The 19360-nt window shown below is 37.1% G+C and overlaps 1 protein-coding gene and 1 long non-coding RNA gene across 2 annotated transcripts; both read left to right on the plus strand.

Annotated features, from left to right (window-relative positions):
- Positions 1–200: 200 nt before the first annotated feature.
- LOC149704619 (uncharacterized) lies at positions 201–617 on the plus strand. The gene is made up of 3 exons (XR_016381621.1): positions 201–267; positions 331–453; positions 508–617. It is a non-coding gene; the product is annotated as an uncharacterized LOC149704619 (long non-coding RNA).
- A 13415-nt stretch (positions 618–14032) lies between these two features.
- LOC149704620 (uncharacterized) lies at positions 14033–19092 on the plus strand. Its single transcript, XM_089865724.1, has 6 exons — positions 14033–14160; positions 14275–14823; positions 15029–17269; positions 17300–17891; positions 18007–18222; positions 18382–19092. The coding sequence occupies exons 1-6, from the start codon at positions 14033–14035 to the stop codon at positions 19090–19092; spliced, it is 4437 nt and encodes a 1478-aa protein (XP_089721850.1).
- The last annotated feature ends 268 nt before the right edge of the window (positions 19093–19360 follow it).

A 19360-nucleotide genomic window follows, 5' to 3' on the forward strand; every position in this document is an offset into this window, starting at 1 on the left:
TTAGGGGCGAATGTTTGGAAGGCCATATCTCCGTAACAAAATGTTGTACACCCCATGTTCTTTGGTACTTTCCGCTCAGTTTGGTCCCATAAACACGCCCCTTAATTTGTGATGGACTTTTCAGAAACACCCTGTATATTCCATGACTGTGACAGCCATCTTCCCTGGCACTTGGCACCATGAACTGTACCTTTTTTAATAAAGCACCAACAACGAAAGAAATACTTCTACCTTTCATTAAGCAACTATTGCATTAATGTTCAACTGGTAAATAATGTTGCACACATGTCTAACAAATAGAAATATTCTTATGCTTTTCTTTTATTATAGATTTGTGGTAATGACATTTCTATCATTGACACTGGCAATGGCAATGGAGAATTATCTAGGGTGGGCACTTCCTCTAAGGATATCTGCCAACATTGAAGTGTTGTAATCAACTTGCATATTAAGGTATTAACACTTTTATTAGTTGAGCATGCTTCACTCTAAGGTATCCCTTTAAAGAAAAGGCTGGCATAGTTGTTGCAAGTATAAACTACCAACGAGTATGTGATTTGCGCCTATACAAATATGAGGTGAGCTCTTTAAAGGTTTGGATAAGATAAACAAATCAAACTTAACTAATTATTATTATGGTAATAAAGAATCAATTATTGGAAAATAAGTAACGAAGAGGAACCAATGTCGAGACGGAATGATGAGCTGTTACTAAAAACAGTTTACCAACATTATTTAAATAAAACTTGAGTTTATTTTGACTTTATCACATAGGATTCTCGATGTAAATTAGTTTCTTATTTTCAATGTCTATAAGACCATTTTATTAGACGGCCACTAAATGCACATCTATGGTATTATTATCTGATGTAGGCAAATGTATGAGTCTGTTGGAATGGTATTAGGATGAATTAGGACTGGCATTCATGTGCATATGTTCTTGAGCATTGTTGTTTATGAATTATCATTATAAGATTGTATTAATATAGGACCAATGGAAATCATGTATCGAACCTAAAATCCTATATATGGAAAAAAGGCTTTTATTGATCATCTTTGTTGCAGTTTTAAAAGAAGATTCCCCATATTTGTATTTTCAATTGCACATTTCAACAAGTGACGAAGCATTACTGAAACAAAATGTTTAAAATGACCTTCATTTTGCATATTCTATTCTAAAAACCTACGTGTTTCAATTTAAAATTTAGTTATTGATTTATTCGCTACTACCCCTTTATTGCTAAATCACAATTAAAAAATGTGCGACTATAGGAACTAGTAAGCCTATTGGTGATTCTACGGTTATATTGTTATCTCAGTGATCCGTCTTTAATGTTTCGAGCACCCCTATGTATTTAAGGGAAGATGCCACGCAAAAATGAATTAAGACAATAAAACTGTAACATTTTAATGGGTAGGAAATAGGGGGTCAACATATTCTTGTGTTTCATTATTATTTCTCCAACAGTTCCATAAAATTTGGACCTTTACCAACTACATATTTACATACATTGCTGGAGAATATCCGAATTCGAGTATAAGATAGCTAACAATTTTCAGCATACTGAGAAATATCAAGTTCAAAACTGGGAATAAAGGTACATTTTAGGAGTTCATGGACGTAACTGGTTCGGCCTCCAGTTTTACCGCTCTCCATTGTCGAAGCAGTCTTCTTTCATATATCGCCTTTCAAGATGCTCAATATCTTCTTGATCTCTTCCAACCAACAATCTTCCTCATTGACATCATTAAACCTATCTGTGTTCCCTGATGTTTTATCCAGTTATCCTTCCTCTGCTGTGTGGTGTTTTGACAGTCAATGAAGTTATTAAAGTACATTGTTCCTATATTGCTATCTTTAATTTGCTAAAATAAACCTGTTAGTAACAGAAGAAAATGAAGAGAAATTCCTACTATAGAGGTCAAAAATAGTTCCCATTCGGGTTAATGTCAAACACGTCATTAGCACAAATCTATAATAAAAGAAAAGCATATGAATATTTCTATTTGTTAGATATGTGTGCAACATTATTTACCAGTTGAACATTAATGCAATAGCTTTCTAAAAGGTACAAGAATTGCTTTCGCTGTTGGTGATTTGGTTATAAAATAGGTACGGTTGCCAAGTGCAAGCGAAGATTGCTGTGACAGTCATGGAATATATACTATAAGTATAACGAATCAGGCTTTCATGACCCATAAGGATTAGGCAATCATATTTGTATAAACACAATTATCTTGGTCAATGACGAAATACCTTCGCTATGGGATGGTGCCTCATTTCATGTTCCAATCATTTACTAGCGTGTCTCTGTTGCTTGAAACTTATCTAACAGAACCAAACAATAAGTAAATAACAGTCTACAGAGGACTTTCTTCGTCATAAGCCTCGGTGTAAATCCTTTTCGACTTCGGGCAGAGTTAGACTTAATTTTCCCACAAAACAAAGGCATATTTTTTAAATTATAACAACGCAAACCCTTATATTTTGTAAACTAACAGTATTTAAAACAATAATTTAGTTGTTTTTCTTTCTAAATTCAACAACACCAAGAACAATATAGTCCATTACCTGACATTACCGCCATTAGCAACGACGAAGTGTAGTCGGCTAAGTTCCGGTGGAAAAAGAAAGCGAAAAAAACCGGTCAATTTACCGATTCATGATACTGAACGGTTTGCTGAATTCTAAAATTACTACTTTGAATTTGGTGTATATTTTGACACGTGTCAATGTCGTCTGCTCGAAAATTTCAACCTCTCACAAGTCTTAAATGAGTTTTGCCCCAAAACCGCCACCGCCAATGAAAAGCCCTAAGTTCGATCCTGACCGACCAATCAGCGAGCTTAAGTCTGGAGGAGGAGCATACTTTTTCTGCAGAATACGGCCCCAGAACGCTCTCTGAAGACACGAAATTACTATAAAATGGTTGTGAGCCCCATTGTCCACACACTTGATAAGACCTGGTAAGCGGAGCGGACGGACGAGACGGAACGGACTATGATGAGTTTCCAGCCGGAGCTGTACGGAGGAAAGGATGACCACGAGGAGACTTACGAGCCCTGACCCTACTCCGGGAAGTAGTCCTGATACTTAGCCGAACAAGACATCTAAGCGATCGGCGTCACCGAACCAAAACCCGTCGTGCCACCTGAATACCCCTCGTCCCTCGACGCTAAAATTACCAAGTCCGGCCGTTACCAGATCCGGAGCGCCTCCCGTCCATCGGCACCCATTATCAAGTTCGTTTGATATAAACAACGGTTGCCGCGGTATTAATTAGTAATCCGGCCGTGTTATATGTGCCCCGTTGTTGGTGCGCGTAAACTATCGCGCGCGCGTTTGAACAATCACGTTCAGCGTCCAAAACTAAAAGAAAAGGAACTGACGCGAAGAACAATAGATCCAGTTGAAAAGGACGTCTCTCTGTGACAAAGTTCGATAAGTACTTTTAAACAATTTGGTATCTACACTAAGCGTTAAATTAACGCCCTCGTATCCATTATGTTTAAGTTGCATGTTTTAAATTATTCGGCAATCTGTATAAATAGTAGTGTTTGATTATTATTAGTTTATCTAAATATTAGTAGTGTTTAAGTAACTTTAGTTTGTAGTTTACCTAACGTTAGGAGGTAGTATGAGTGTTAAATGATTAATAGAATGTTATTAAATTATTTGTTTCTTGGCCAATCTCAATAACCTCTATTACTTTAAACCTACGTTCGTATAATTTTCCCCTAGACAGTATTTCGGACCTTAAGTTAAATAGTAAAATTCCCCTAGACACCTTTCGTATGTTTCTCGCAACCCCCAATAGTGCACAATTAGCGAGTGCCCGGACAGTTTTAATTCTTTTGTAATGGGGATAATGGTTAACTATTAAGAAAGTAGTGCATTTCCTTATATCCATTAGCCCTAGTACCATTAGTATATTTTCCCTCGTTACAACATATTCGGCAGCCAGCTGCTAATATTTTGTTAGTGGAAAAAATGTCAAATTAACTTTAAAAAAATGAAAAACGATAGCGAAAAACGAGACTTGGCAGGAATGTAAATTTACTACTTTTTCTAACTCAAGTCTACGAATAAATTAGTTTTATTTTCATTGAATAATTACCTTTAAATTAACGCTATGTCGAAAATAAAATTTACGGTTACATATTCCCTAAAATAAACAGTTACCATGTACTTAGTTTTAAATTTTTAATATATTTAATTTCAATGGGTCCAGTAAATTTGAATGTACCCAAAACGTAAACTTCGCATCTATGCAACATTTTCTATTCCATAACACCTTAAGCTAAAATCCTTTCGCCCGTAATAATCACATTAGTATAACATTTGGTTTTCGACGACCCCGTAATAACAAATATTATTTACTAGTAAAATTCTTGTTTATACCCAAAGAACTCCAAAACCAAGTACCCTTGGTTTTTGTCCAATTAGACCTGAAATACCCGTACACACTGAGAATATTCAAAAAATTATGACTTCGTCCGATCCGACCTAGTGACTACGGCAATAAAGTTACGGTCACGATGTTCTTGGCATTTGTAAATGAAACACCTTTATTGTTATACAACTACAAAAGGGATTGATATGCCAAGGATCATATCCCATATCTTCAATTTATTAATATAAAAAGTGCCTTTGATAACAAAGCCTTGAAATCTAAATGATTAGTGGTCAAAATTGTTTGGCTGAAGTGATAAATATTCAAATTCTCAGTTTTAAAGGTATAAAAGATTTTTTATTTAAAAGCATTGCTTATATTCTTTATTCACCATAATTTCATTTAGAGATAATATTTTTCTTATAACTTTATGCGGTTCCGTGTCCTCCCATTGAATCGAATCCCATTCGACCGAATTCCCAATCGCCCGATTTTATCTGAAATATGATTTTAAATCCCGCCGTTTGTGCGGTTTCTGTCTAATGGGATTTTTATTAGGAATATTATTATTACTTATGAGGCTATATAAGTTAATTTAGCGATAGGAACTTTCGTCTCACGGTGGCGCAGAGGAAGAGTATCGGACTACCGTGCGACAGTCCTTGGATCGATTCCCCGAAAGAAAAAGTAAACTACGTAATAATAGTTTCATGCAATTGATTATTAATTTCATTTGAACTTAATTTCAGTTACGTTAGACAGTGTGGGAAACTATAAAGTAATAAAAAATACAATTGCAATAATGGCCTTTGAGTTTTTGAAATATTTTGCGTAAATTTTATTAAAATTAAGGTAATATTTTAGAGGGTTAAGGTTAGGTCAAATCAGATTTGGTTGGGTTGGGTTAGGTTAGGTTAGGTTATGTTTTGTTAGGTTGGGTTAGGTTAGATTAGGTTAGGTTTGGTTGAGTTTTGTTAAGTTGTGTTAGGTTAGGTTAGGATTGGAAATGGTAGGATAACCGATTTTCCATAATATTTTTATTTTCATTGAGGTCCTTGCATAATAAAAGCGCGCCTTTTCCAACAATTTATTTTTATAAAGATTCTGGAGAAATTAACGCTGCCTTTATTAAGTTCCTTGAACAATAAATATATGCCTTTTCCAAAATATTGATTGTTACGTATGTCACGGAGAGGTTCTAAAATCGACCGGCATGTCTGTGTGTGTGTGTGTGTCTGTCACCGCGTTCGCAGTTGGGAAATCGGAGCAAACATATTTTTAGTTTCCGGACTGCGTTCGCAGTTCACAGAAATTCGGAAAACTATCGCTAATTGATGGCCTCTAACACCACCATGCACTAGTCTTCCGTCTATACCACATAGACACCAATCTGCAACATTGGCTTCTACTCTATTATCGTTGTTATGGTTAAGATTTACGCGGCAATCAGCTAGGGTTACGAGAAACGTCTAGCCTCCCTAAGGTGGGATCACCACCAAAGGTTTTCGCAAATGCGTATTTTCTTATTATTTTTCTCCATCATCATCGTTGGGGTTAAGATACACGCGGTGATCAGGTAGGGTTACGAGAAACGTCTAGCCTCCCTAAGGTGGGATCACCACCGAAGGTTTTCGCAATTGCGTACTTTCTTATTATTTACTGGGAGACGATTGCTATATATACCCTAGATTTCCAAATCTTTGGCAAAGGCAGTACGCTAGCGGGGAAACCAAAATAATAGTTTAAGTTCAAACGATATTACGAATAAAGTTTCTTAAAACGATGTAAGTATAACTAAAGCAAATATTTGACGAAGATAATAAATAATATCAAATAAATTTAAGAAATTGTTTAAGAAAAACCTCTATCAATCAAAAATTTCTTGTCAAATTTTATATAGGACGAGTAATGAAGATTGCGTATGAAGTCGAAACACTATACACATTTCATAGTCAATATAGAGCGAGTAAAAAAGACGTTACTCCATTGTATTACAAACCACGGAAACTCTTTTGCAAAGCTAATATCGGACAAGTAATGATAACGTTAGTTAATAAAAAACTGAGTAATAAGGATACAGCTTCCACTCCATGTTTCATATTTTATAATCCTTCCTTGTCTTAGTATTCGAGATAATCCTGTTTCTCAACTCAGAATTAATACGGAAAGAGTAATGTAGAAGTCTATGTATTTGTCTGTGTGTGTCCGTCCATTGTTACACTAGTGCGTCGCGTTAGCAGTTAGCCTTGTGTTGATGTGTTAAGAAATCATACAGAACCTTAATATTCCCTTTTTCCATAATATAAAGTGAATATGTGGAAGTATTTTTCGTAATTATGATGCATTTAGTACTTTTGTAGCTTTAAAGCTCTGTTTCATTTTGATATTCCAAAGATTTTTTTTAATATTGTTATTTGAAATGGCTGTTTATATATTACTTAAACTTTACTACATCTGTATATAGAATAATCCTTGGTTCAGTGGTTTCATGAAGAAAGCTAAGACTTAGACTCCGGCGGGTATATCAAGTATTATCCGCAATAGGCTTAGTGAAACAAAGAGTAAATAATTGAGGCCTGAGGTGAAGTAAACTTTGGGCTTTGATTTTCGTGTCTGAAATGAAGAGACATCAACGGTTCAGAGTGAGCCGAAAGTTAAATACACTATTAAATAATCAGGTTAAGATTTTATAATAGAAGAAAAGATCATGGTGGCAATTAGAATAGTAAAAGGGCTAATGGTAAACGGGTAGTAGCTACAGACTTTTTATGGTGCGCATTGACTATTAGTGCGTCTAGCTACAATTTAGCTTTGGTGTTATTTAACGTTAACATTCATGTTGGCAAACTAAGAATATTGTTGAGGTGAGACGAGACGATAGTGTTTACACTGCAAACCAGTTGTGAATGTAGCTATCAGAATAAACGGTAAACAGCCGAAGCGTAGACTTCATTTTCTTTTCTTTTCCCCATTGACTGATTTCCATGTGTCCGAGATTTATTCTAATTGGATGTAAAATGTCGTCTGCTTTACTGTATATTCGCTATGCTTGGAATACTGCTTCAATATTTCATAAATTTTACTTCAAAAAAAGAGAAATAATTCCATATCTAGGTAAATAAGTTTGTAGTAGTAGACCTCTTGACTCGGAGAGGTAAAATTTTGGTTTTCCCAACTTGTTTATATTGGACTTACGGCATGTTTGTCGTGATTCACGCCGCTAGAGGGATTTTAAGCAAGAAAAACATGCCGTTTGAGCTCTCGGTTAAAACTTGTGGGTGCTTGTGGGTACTTGTGGGTGCTTGTGGGTACTTGTGGGTGCTTGTAGGTACTTGTGGGTTCTTGTGGGTACTTGTGGGTGCTTGTAGGTACTTGTGGGTGCTTGTAGGTACTTGTGGGTGCTAGTGGGTTCTTGTGGGTGCTTGTGGGTGCTTGTGGGTTCTTGTGGGTACTTGTGGGTGCTTGTAGGTACTTGTGGGTTCTTGTAGGTATTTGTGGGCGCTTGTAGGTACTTGTGGGTGCTTGTAGGTACTTGTGGGTGCTTGTAGGTACTTCTGGGTGCTTGTAGGTTCTTGTGGGTATTTGTAGGTACTTGTACGTACTTGTAGGTACTTGTGGATGCCTGTAGGTTCTTTTGGGTGCTTGTAGGTACTTGTAGGTGCTTGTGGGTATTTGTAGGTGCTTGTGGGTACTTGTAGGTGCTTGTGGGTACTTGTAGGTGCTTGTGGGTACTTGTAGGTGCTTGTGGATTCTTGTGGGTACTTGTGGGTGCTTGTAGGTACTTGTGCGTGCTTGTAGGTACATATGGGTTCTTGTAGGTACATATGGGTGCTTGTAGGTACATATGGGTGCTTCTAGGTACATATGGGTACTTTTAGGTACTTGTGGGTACTTGTAGGTACCTGTGGGTACTTGTGGGTACTTGTGGGTGCTTGTTGTTACTTGTGGGTACTTGTAGGTACTTGTGGGTACTTGTGGGTGCTTGTTGTTACTTGTGGGTACTTGTAGGTACCTGTGGGTACTTGTGGGTGCTTGTTGTTACTTGAGGGTGCTTGTAGGTACTTGTGGGTACTTGTGGGTGCTTGTGCGTAATTGTGGGTGCTTGTAGGTACTTGTGGGTGCTTGTAGGTACTTGTGGGTGCTTGTGGGTACTTGTAGGTACTTGTGGGTGCTTGTAGGTACTTGTGGGTATTTGTAGGAACTTGTGGATGCTTGTAGGTGCTTTTGGGTACTTGTAGGTGCTTGTGGGTACTTGTAGGTGCTTGTGGGTACTTGTGGGTACTTGTAGGTGCTTGTGGATGCTTGTAGGTACAGTCCCGGACAACAGTTTCTGGACATTTTCATTTGGCTGCCATTTTGTTCCTATTTGAGCTAGAGTAACAAAATAGAACTTTCAAGATAGGCGGACTTCTCTCAATTATTTTAAAATTCAAAATGACACGGTGGCACTAATAGGGCGTAGGCCATAGCGCAAATAGTAAAGCCCCCCGATAATGACGTCACGAAATAATGCTTCAAATGGATCAGCAATGCTCTCTTTTCACGCGTCTTGTCATGTAGAATCCAAAACTGTTTTCAAATTGTCAATCGGTTCAGACAATAAAAAGTCATGACAAAAAACGTGACGTTAAAAACATTGGCAAATAAGCCTAACGAATATTTATTTCATCTATATCAACTTAGCTCAGTAGTAAAACATTACGATCAGAAAACAGGATGTTCAAGCCCTAGCATAGTTTTACTCTGAAATTATAGAAATGAGGTTTTAAGAATTACGTTCAGTAATGTGGCGATTTATTAGTTAATTGCCAGTAGGGTCTCGATTTTAAAAGGACAATAGGGTTCCAACTTAGAAATAAAGGTTTTGGATGGCGCTTTGGAAAGTAGAAATTTTGGATTTGTGTGCAGGGTAGTGTTAGGTCTGTGAATTTGGAATAATAAGCAAGTTGTGATTGCTAAAGTGGAAGGATTTTCGACATTAAAAATTTTGCAAATATTCTATAATGCGCGAAGTTTGCGTTTTGGGTTGAATTCTTTCTGTAGTAAATGTTTTAAGCTCTTTAAGAAAAAATATTTTGTGTAGCTTCCGGGTGGGTGGGTTTTCGATGATTAATGTTTTTGTGTCTTTTTGGTAAATAATGTTTCGGTGTCTTTTCAGTAATAAATGTTTGGGTGTCTTTTCGGTAATAAATGTTTGGGTGTCTTTTCGGTTATAAATGTTTGGGTTTCTTTTCGGTTATAAATGTTTGGGTGTCTTTTCGGTTATAAATGTTTGGGTGTCTTTTCGGTAATAAATTTTTGGTTGGATTTTGTTAGGAAATGTTTTGAGTGCTTGGAGAATAAATATCGTGGCAGAACTCCAGTTTGCAGAATAGGTGACGTGTCTACCATGGAAATGTAGCGGAGAATCGGGAATGAAGATTCACGATGACATGAATTAGAGAAGAATGTAACAACGACAAATTCTTGAAGAAGGATGCGAATATTAATTCTCATTGTGAAATGGATGGTAATCTCCGAAGATAATGGTTCGAATTATTATATTATTTAAATTAAAAAGACTCACTTGTCCTAATGACATGAAAATATTGATATTCGAATACTTCTCCTTTTGTCTGGAAGTTTAATTTTTCCACCACTTTTGAAATTAGACAACTATCTCTTTAAATTTTGAATGCCATATATTTTTTTGTTAAATCTAAGGTTAATTATAGAACGTTGTATTTAAAAAAGTAGTCTTCAAATAATGAATGAAATGGATTTTTAATGTGTATTTTAAAAAACTATATAAGTAGTTCACTGGAATTTACACAGTCATCAAAATAATAATAATAATAATAATAATAATAATAGGGGCTGGGCTTCATGAAACAAAAAAAAATATCTTTTGTATTTTATTTCCGAGTAGGTAGGCTGCCTTGTTTTTCGTTTTGCCGCTCTTTAGAGCTGGAAAACGATTGTTCCGACCTCTGCTGGTCGGCTGGCTGGAAATGTTGTGACCTGATGAATTTTGTCATAAATGAACATTTCGAATTTTAAATTTCCCGCGAATTTTCAACTTGAAATTCACCCGTAGCCCACGTTACACCTCATAGGTGGCGTAACGTATTTTATTTCAATTGAAATTATTTTACTATCGGTGCGGGGCCTCGAACCTGCGATGTGCCGATCCATACTAGACGCCAGTGAAGACGCCGAACGCTCTACCAATCGACCCACGCTCGCTTAGTACAAAACCCGAGTTAAGTTAGACTGTAGAGTAGAGAGAGGTTAGTACAAAACCCGAGTTAAGTTAGACTGTAGAGTAGAGAGAGGTAAAAGTATGTGGATCCCCCACCCACCCCACCCTCCCCTTCTTGACGCGCTCCAACCAGGTGCAGCTGGATTTTGTAAGTGGGAGAGGAGAGAGAGTAGAGAGAATGACTGCCTAGCGCGTGCCAATAATTTTTCGCAATGTGATTTAAATCAATGAAACATACTCATTTAAAGTTAAATAATTATAATTAGCTAATATGATTATTATATTTAAAAAAAATTATATTATTTAAGTAATAAATTTAACGATAGTTGTTGAGAGATTCAATAGAGGGCAACATGAGATGTCATAAATACTAGTTTGTTGTCTATCTACCTCCTATCCTATTGCAAGGTCCAAGGCTTAACCGATGATAGATGATTAGATAGCAAGGTTTAATCAGGTGTTTAAATGTAACTTAATCCCGGCGATACCATTAATGACAAACGCAATCAACATACTCATGGTTAAATTAAAGTTAATTAAATTGAATTGCTCAAAGATAATTATAAAATTAAATCAACAACTCAACTCTCTGCTCAACGATAATTAGGCTAGTTTTTGTCAGTTTTGCTGTTTACTTAAACTTAATTAAACAATGGTTAAGTCCATGGTTGTCTGCTCCCTTCATTTTAAATTAGAAGATTACCGCCTTCAACCGAAATATAAACAGTCAGGTATGTTTAAGCGTTTAATATTAATTTAAAACCAATTATAATAAGAGTTATTATTGTAGATAAGTTAAGTTACCCTCCCAGACTTAGACCCTTGGCTGTTCCTTCCAAAAAACTCCCGTTAAGGAAACATGATCAACAAAAGTTCAAGGCTAATGGGAGATTGGAAAGACTGAAAAAAAGGAAGCTCTCACAATCTCCAACTTTGCATGCAAGTGAAACAGCTGAAATAAATGGACCAGCAGACGCAGAAATTCTAGCTGAAAGATTGGGGATTGATGCTGTTCAACAAACTACCGAGGAAACTACGACCGACAAATGCACCACTCCAAACCCCAATGATAAATCAGGGTTGCCACGGGTCAGGGAGAACCTGGAAAAGTCAGGGAATTTGAAAATGGGCCAAAAAGGTCAGGGAAAAGTCAGGGGATTTTATTTTAGTAGGTAAAATTTCGGGGGATAAGTCTTTATTGAAAGAGTAATGAAAGTTTCTCATCCTCTCTTAACACAGAAAACTCCAGAGCAATCCTAAAAAATGTCTAGAATTGTTTTTGTAAAGTTAATGCTCTCTAAAGAAATCTCTCAGACTGTTATTTATAGTTAAAATGTTTCTTAATCATTTTGGTGAAAAATGTTTCTTAATCGTTTTGGTGTGAAAAATACATTGGAAAACTTAAATGTAGAGACTTTATTTAATTATAAGTACTTAAAACGTGCTGTAAACATTTACACTTTCGGCCTAAAAGGTCAGGGAAAATCTCAGAAAAAGGTCAGGGAATTTGGTTTGGAATATTCCGTGGCAACCCTGTAAATGCATTATGGTCAACACCTTGGAAAATCATACATGTTATGTTAATGCTTCTAATGGAATATTGAATGCCACCTCTACAATTTCATTAACAGGATTACAAAGTACTGGTCTATTTGATGCGATCATTAAAAATATTAACAGTAAATTCATACCCCTTTTTCATGGACAAATAAGGTAGAGAGGGCCAAGAGTCTCGAGATAGGGTATTTTTGACACTCATGAAACTAAAACTTGGCATTTGATTTCATTCACCGCTCTATCAGCTTTGTTTGGAATAAGTAAAGTTCAGACCTCAAATCATTTTAAATTAACTCTTACGCAGTTCCCAAGCTTGTTAAAACCAGTGAAAAAAAATGCAAATAAATAATGAACCCAAGACTCCTGAAATTTTGTAAAACACTTTTATTAAATAAATTTGTAAGATTCTATCACATTTTAAGGAACTTAAAAATATCACTTAAGCCTTATTTGCGCCATTACATTCTGTCCTTTTTATTCCATTTCAAATAATTTGGAATGTAGTAATTAAAATAAGCAAAAAAACCTTTTAAAATTAGTAATTTATAATCTTGGTAAAAGATTGTTAATAAATTTTTGGTCTTTAGGCACATCAATAACAAAACAGTCATCTTCAAGTTTAGAATAAATTACATAATGACAACTTTGAAGTCCTAAAAGGGCCAAACTAAGTTGCACTTGCCCATAATACAATAGTTAGGGTTTCAAAGAAAATGTTCCGTCCTTCTTGATTACGTAAGGAGTTTTCTTGAGGACTGTTTCTAAGTTTCCTTTTTCACCAATGACTGGACACTTCATTCAAATTATCGTTGACTATTCCGTCAGGGGAACACCCCAAGAATGGATAAGAAGGGTTGACTTCAAAACCAATCTTCGGTACTTTTAAATTAGACTTTTTTTAAAGCAACAAGTGTTTTTTTTTCGTTTGTAATTCTTCATTTCCCTTAAAGTTTGACTGAAGAGCTTTTTGAATTTTTTCAGTAGGATCTTTTGGAAAATATGTATAATACTGCAGCAATTTTGAAAAAAAGAGAGAGCAACAGGTACTAAACAAAACGAAAACAGTATTACCAATTTTTATACTCATGTTATGACCAAGGCTTAAGAGTTTACATAACTAATCTGGTTAATATTAGGGTGATTAGGTTATCAACACTTACCATTTTTGAAAATATTCTCTTCTGAAAATTGTGGTTCATTCATTGCAAGAAATTTCGAGTACTAATTTTCATTTGGCACTGAAATATCAGTTTAAACGTCACATACACTGCCGCTGAAGCAGGTCTCAGGCCTGCCATTTTCGCGTTTTCTCCGCACGGTGGCACTAGTGAAACTTTTGGTTCTAGGCGCGGAATCTGGCAGCCCTGAACTAGGGAAATTTTGGTCCAAAAAGGGAAATTTTAAGGGTTAGAAAGGGAAATTTCATTTTTCCCACCTGGCATCACTGCTTTGAACATCCTTTCCTTTCTCTTGCGAGCTCTGCGTTTAACGGCTGTGGAAGATTTCTTCTGCTTTTTGTGAATGCCAATTGAAAACTTATTGTTCGAAATAAGTATTTGTTTTGAATTTTGTTACCGTAGTTCTCATTTTTTTTATTAGGCCTATTAATTTACCACTAATTATAGTTTATTTTCAGAATTAATTTCAAGTAAGTATTTCTTTGAACGGGTAGTTTTGTCATATATTATTATTTGTTAGGCCTATTTACGCGTAAACTAAGATTGTTTTCAGGATATCTAACAAGTCATGAACTAAGTTAGGACATTTTCAACGGTCTGAAATCAAAATTGACTTTGTGCCGTTTAACTCGGCTGTTATACAAATACGAGAGAGTTCAGAAATGGCATCTAATGTGAAAGGAACATCAGCGGAAAAGATGAGAAGGCTACGTTTGAATCCAGAATACAGAGAAAGAGAAAAAGCTCGAAGACTAGAGAGATATGCGGCCAAAAAGAAGCGAGAGAGGCAGTTGGTGTTAGAATCTCCTCCTAGTCAGGGCCCTTCTACCAGTCAAAGTTTTTTAACTCTTCAGAACCCATCAACTAGTCAGAGTTCTTTAACTCTTCAGAACCCATTAACTAGTCAGAGTTCTTTAACTCAGCAGGAACCATCAACTAGTCAGAGTTCTTTAACTCAGCAGGAACCATCAACTAGTCAGAGTTCTTTAACTCAGCAGGAACCATCAACTAGTCAGAGTTCTTTAACTCAGCAGGAACCATCAACTTATCTTTTGAAACGGAGACAAAAGCGCACAGATTCAAATTATGCTCAATCTGAGTTAGAAACGGATAATCTTTCCAGGAAGAAAAGAAGAGGAAATATGGATTATGCTAAGGCGGAAATCCAGAGAGATAATTCTACAAGGCAAATTAGGCGTGAAAATCCTGTGTACTGTGATGCCGAAAACCAGAGAGATAATCTGTCAAGAATTGTCAGGCGTCAAGATCCCAACTATAGAGAAGCCGAAATGCAGAGGGACAACGCTACAAGGCAGATTAGGAGACAACACTCACAATATTTCGAAAACGCCTATCTGCAAAATATATCATATGGCCCAGATTATAAATGCGAATGCTGTTCTGGACTATTTTTCCGTACTTCTGTTAAAAAAACAGAGTCGGTGAAATACTTGTCAGTTGAAGGAGTACACGAGAGAGTGCTTCCGTCGCATATTTTGTTGTGTGGTTCTTGCCACAGCTACGTTTCTAGAAGGAAAGTACCACCACTCTCTAGAGAAAACGGCTATTTTTTTCCTGATTTGCCCATGGAGTTGAAAGATCTAACAGAACTTGAATGTAGAATGATTTCTCCGCGATTACCGTTTATGCACAATAAGAAAACTAGGAGTTGATCAGCAAAGAGGCATTCGCGGTAATGTCGTAAATGTACCAGTTTCAATCGACTCTTCTATTTCAATTCTGCCCAGAGGCCCCACTGACACTCAAGTTATTCAAGTTAAACTCATGAGGAAGAAGGAATATCAACATCACTATATGTTTGAAACAGTTCGTCCCAGAAAAATACTGGATGCGTTAAAGATTCTAATAACAACTCCTTTGTATTTGAAACATGAAGTTACAGTTCCAGATGAAGTGGCTTTAGAATTCAGCGTATCCAATAGTGTAAATTTCGTATCGAATGAGGAAGATATGCCAACTGAAGTAGAGCACACGCCCCCTGTTGGTACAGATCAACTAAATAATTTCGTATCGAATGAGGGAGATATGCCAACTGAAGTGGAGCACACGCCCCCTGTTGGTACAGATCAACCAAGTAATTCTGCTGTAGAACCTCAGCAAGCACCTGACAGCGACCAGGAGTGGGACGAAATTGATGAAGAAACAGCATTGAACAATGGCAACAGTGATACTCTTTTGCTTTCATCTGAAGATCTAATTACGCCCCAAATTGAAAGTATTGCTTATGCTCCTGGAGAAGGGCAGACACCACAATCAATTCTTTATGATGAGGACTCTGAATACCTTTCTTTCCCGAGTATTTACGCTGGCCAAGGTTTGAAGCTACCACCCAAGGCAACGTACACACAGCAAATAAAATGGGAGTTCAGATGCAGCGATAGGCGTTGTGCCTCTAGTATTCCAAAAATATTTTATTCCTATGTTAAATTAGTATCGTCAAAACTACGGAGCGCTACTAATATTTGCATGAGAAAAACCAAGTCCAAAACTGGCCAAGCATACACAGCGGGAGCATTAACAGCGCCTGGAAATTTGGATTCTTTGGTGAAACACGATGATGGTTACAAAGTTTTGGAAAGCGTCAGATCTTCCCCTGGCTATTTACAACAGCGTGAGAAAGATCTTCTGGCTATGGTTCGCCAACTTGGTAATCCTACGTGGTTCCTCACGCTGAGTGCCGCTGAGACGAAATGGGAAGAGCTTTTGGAGTCCTTGTGCGTCATTGCCGGGCACCCTCGAGAAACTGCGAAAGAATATGTAAAAACCTTGGGATTTATGGAGAGAGCTAAGCTTATCAACGAGGACCCTGTCACCTGCAGCCGATATTTTGATTATCGTTTGAGAGAATTTTTCAAGTTTCTGCGAAGCAAGGAGTCACCGATTGGAATCATTGATGATTACTACATTAGAATAGAGTTCCAAATGAGGAGATCACCACACGCCCATATTCTACTATGGAATAAAAACGCCCCACAATTGAGAAGCGATAACTCCAATCTAGAAGAGGTTATCATATTCATTGATTCCAACATTACCTGCTCGAAAGGGGATGGAAGTGAAAAATGGAACAACTTGGTCAAGCTGCAAACTCACAAGCATTCCAAAACCTGTCGTAAGAAGAACGATAGTGGACAGTCATCGTGTCGTTTTGGCATACCTTTTCCGCCAATGGGAAGAACCCTTATTTACGACCCTTCTAAGCGTGATGAAAACGAAAACGTTGAAGAGGTTGAAGCCTTAAGCAAATTGGTGCGAAATGCTATCGAGAATTTGAAAGTCGAAACTGCACCGGAAACATTTGAAGAATTTTTGGATACGCTGAACATAACGGAAGAGCAATATATTGCAGCTATAACTTATCCAATTAGAAGGCTCACTGTCTTTCTGAAAAGGTCGCCGCAGGAAATAAGAATTAATCCATACAACAAGAAGATTTTGGAGTTATGGAACTCTAATATGGATCTTCAATACGTCCTAGACCCGTACGCCTGCCTCATGTATATAGTTTCCTACATCGGCAAAGCCCAAAAGGGGATGTCACAGCTCTTGAGGGAGGCAATCAAGGAAGCGAAAAATAAAGGCAGTGGTATAAAAGAGAGATTAAAAGTTATTGCTAATAAGTTTATTCATTGTGAAGAAATTAGCGCCCAAGAATGCTGTTACATACTACTTTCCATTCCAATTTGCCGGAGCAGTCGTGCTCATATTTTCATAAACACTTCACCCCCTGAAGAAAGGGTACACATTTTGAAAAGACCATCTGAATTGGAATTATTGCCTGATGATAGTACTAACGTTTTTTCTGATGGAATCATCGAGCACTACATTGTGAGGCCCGATGAACTGGAAAATCTCAGTCTAGCCGCTTTCGCCTCATGGTATGAGTTTTCTTGAACCAAACGCAATAGGAGAACCCAAAATTTGAACGAAGATGAAGACCAAGAAATTGAAACGACTAATGTGGAAACGTCTCTTGAGCTGAATGATTCTTCAGGATACGTCAGGAAAAGGATGCAGGCTAAAGTAATCAGATTCAAAAAGTACAGTATGGTGAAAGATCTCAAAAACTACTGTCGAGTGGAAATTATGTTATTTTTACCTTGGCGTTGTGAGGAAACCGAATTGCTAGAAGCTATTGTAGAAGAAATTTATGAAGCCCATATGCAGGAAATATCTGAAGCTAGAAGGGAATTTATAAGTGAAGTTGATGACTTCGATCTGGACCAAATGATTCAAGAAGTAAGAGAAAACCAACACTCAAATGACGTTCAAAATATTCAACCTATGATTGAACATCAAAACGAGCGTGATAGAAGTTTCACATTGGATGACCCGGAATTTTTTGTCAACTCTCTTCAAGAAGCCGTTTGTGACGTAACTTCTGATATTCAACAGTCTAGCGCTGCCGACTTCACTCCAACAATTACTCTTGTCAACAATGAAGAATATTACAGCATGCTTCGAAAACTAAATTTAAAGCAACGAGAAATTTTCTACTACGTACTTAATCATTTCAAAACATCTCAAGAAGAACCTCTGAGGATTCTGATAACAGGCGGTGCTGGTGTTGGGAAAAGTCTATTGATTCAAGCCATTTTTGATGCCGCATGAAAAGAATAAACCCGGTGCCGATCCATCACGATTATTTGTTCTAAGAACGGCATTCACCGGGAAAGCGGCTTTTAATATTGATGGTGTCACTCTTCACTCTGCCTTTAATTTGCCAACTAACCAATTTTCTGGCAAGATGAACCCAATGGACAACGACACTTTGAAAAGAAAAAGATGTTCACTTTTAGGCCTGAAACTTCTGATAATAGATGAAATATCTGTGTGTGGAGCCTAAATATTCAATTATATTAATGTAAGAGCCCAACAAATCTTCGGATCTCCAAAGCATTTTGGTGGTATTTCAGTTGTTATCGTGGGAGACTTCAACCAGTTACCCCCTGTTGGGGATAACTACACATTTATGCCCTTAAAAGAATAGAACAACCCTTATGCGTCTCTAATTGGAAGTCCACTGTGGGAGGAATTTAAGTTGTATGAGCTTGATGAAATTATGAGACAGAAAGATGACAAAATATTTGCTATGGCTTTTAATCGAATGTCCATGGGAGAAATGACACCCGCCTACGTTGACTTGTTTCGAAGCCTGGAAACATCTATTTCAAGGCCTCTACCTCTGGAAGCCCTTCATTTGTTTGCAAAAAATGATGAAGTAAATGCGTTCAATGAATCAAAGTTATGTTCACGGAATGCTGAAAAGATATGCTCTGTCGCATTTGACTCGGCTACGGGTGACGCTAGCAATGAAATCAAAACAAGAATTCTTGAATCCGTAAAAACCTTGAAACCCCAAGAAACCAGCGGTTTACCAAGAGAATTAACCCTATTGGTTGGTATCAGGCACATGATCACCAATAATTTGAACACCGCCGATGGTCTAGTAAATGGTGCAACTGGAAGGCTAAGAAAAATACAGAATGGTCAAAATCAAAAAGGTGAACAAGTCCCCGTTCGAGTTTGGATTGAATTTAATGATAACAAGACTGGAAAAGAGACAAGAGCCCAGTCTGAAGGATTAATGATAGCCAATAATATTAATGAATTATGGACGCCTGTTGAGAAGGTTGTCAGAAGTTTCACTAGACGTTCAGGACAAAAAACATCTACGTTTCAAGAAAGCAGTATCCTCTAATAATTGCCGAAGCTATTACTGTAAACAAGAGCCAAGGAAGTAGTTGTTCCTCTTAATCAAAAGCGAAAGATGAAAAGGCCTCAGTTATACCTCGGTTGTAGTAGAGCCAAAACTTCAAACGGTTTGTTCATCGTGGGAAAGTTCACGGCGCCTAACCCAGTGGTTAAAAGTAAAGACTCTGTTGCCTTAGAGATGGAGCGACTTCGAAAAGATTGCCCGCTGATGCTACCTATTTTGGATCAAAAAATGTCTATTTATGTGCATAACG

This window comes from Phalangium opilio, unplaced genomic scaffold (genome assembly GCF_054372755.1).
Source record: "Phalangium opilio isolate 3A_F unplaced genomic scaffold, DU_Popi_V2 ptg000015l_1, whole genome shotgun sequence".
Lineage (NCBI taxonomy): Eukaryota > Metazoa > Arthropoda > Arachnida > Opiliones > Phalangiidae > Phalangium > Phalangium opilio.

What these genes read in the sequence shown, in the direction of transcription:
- LOC149704620 (XM_089865724.1), top strand. Translation starts at nt 14,033, where the DNA reads ATGGCATCTAATGTGAAAGGAACATCAGCGGAAAAGATGAGAAGGCTA. An exon ending in ACAGAGTCGGTGAAATACTT is followed by an intron (nt 14,824 to 15,028) that starts GTCAGTTGAAGG and finishes ATGCACAATAAG; the next exon opens with AAAACTAGGAGTTGATCAGC. An exon ending in CTAGCCGCTTTCGCCTCATG is followed by an intron (nt 17,270 to 17,299) that starts GTATGAGTTTTC and finishes CAAACGCAATAG; the next exon opens with GAGAACCCAAAATTTGAACG.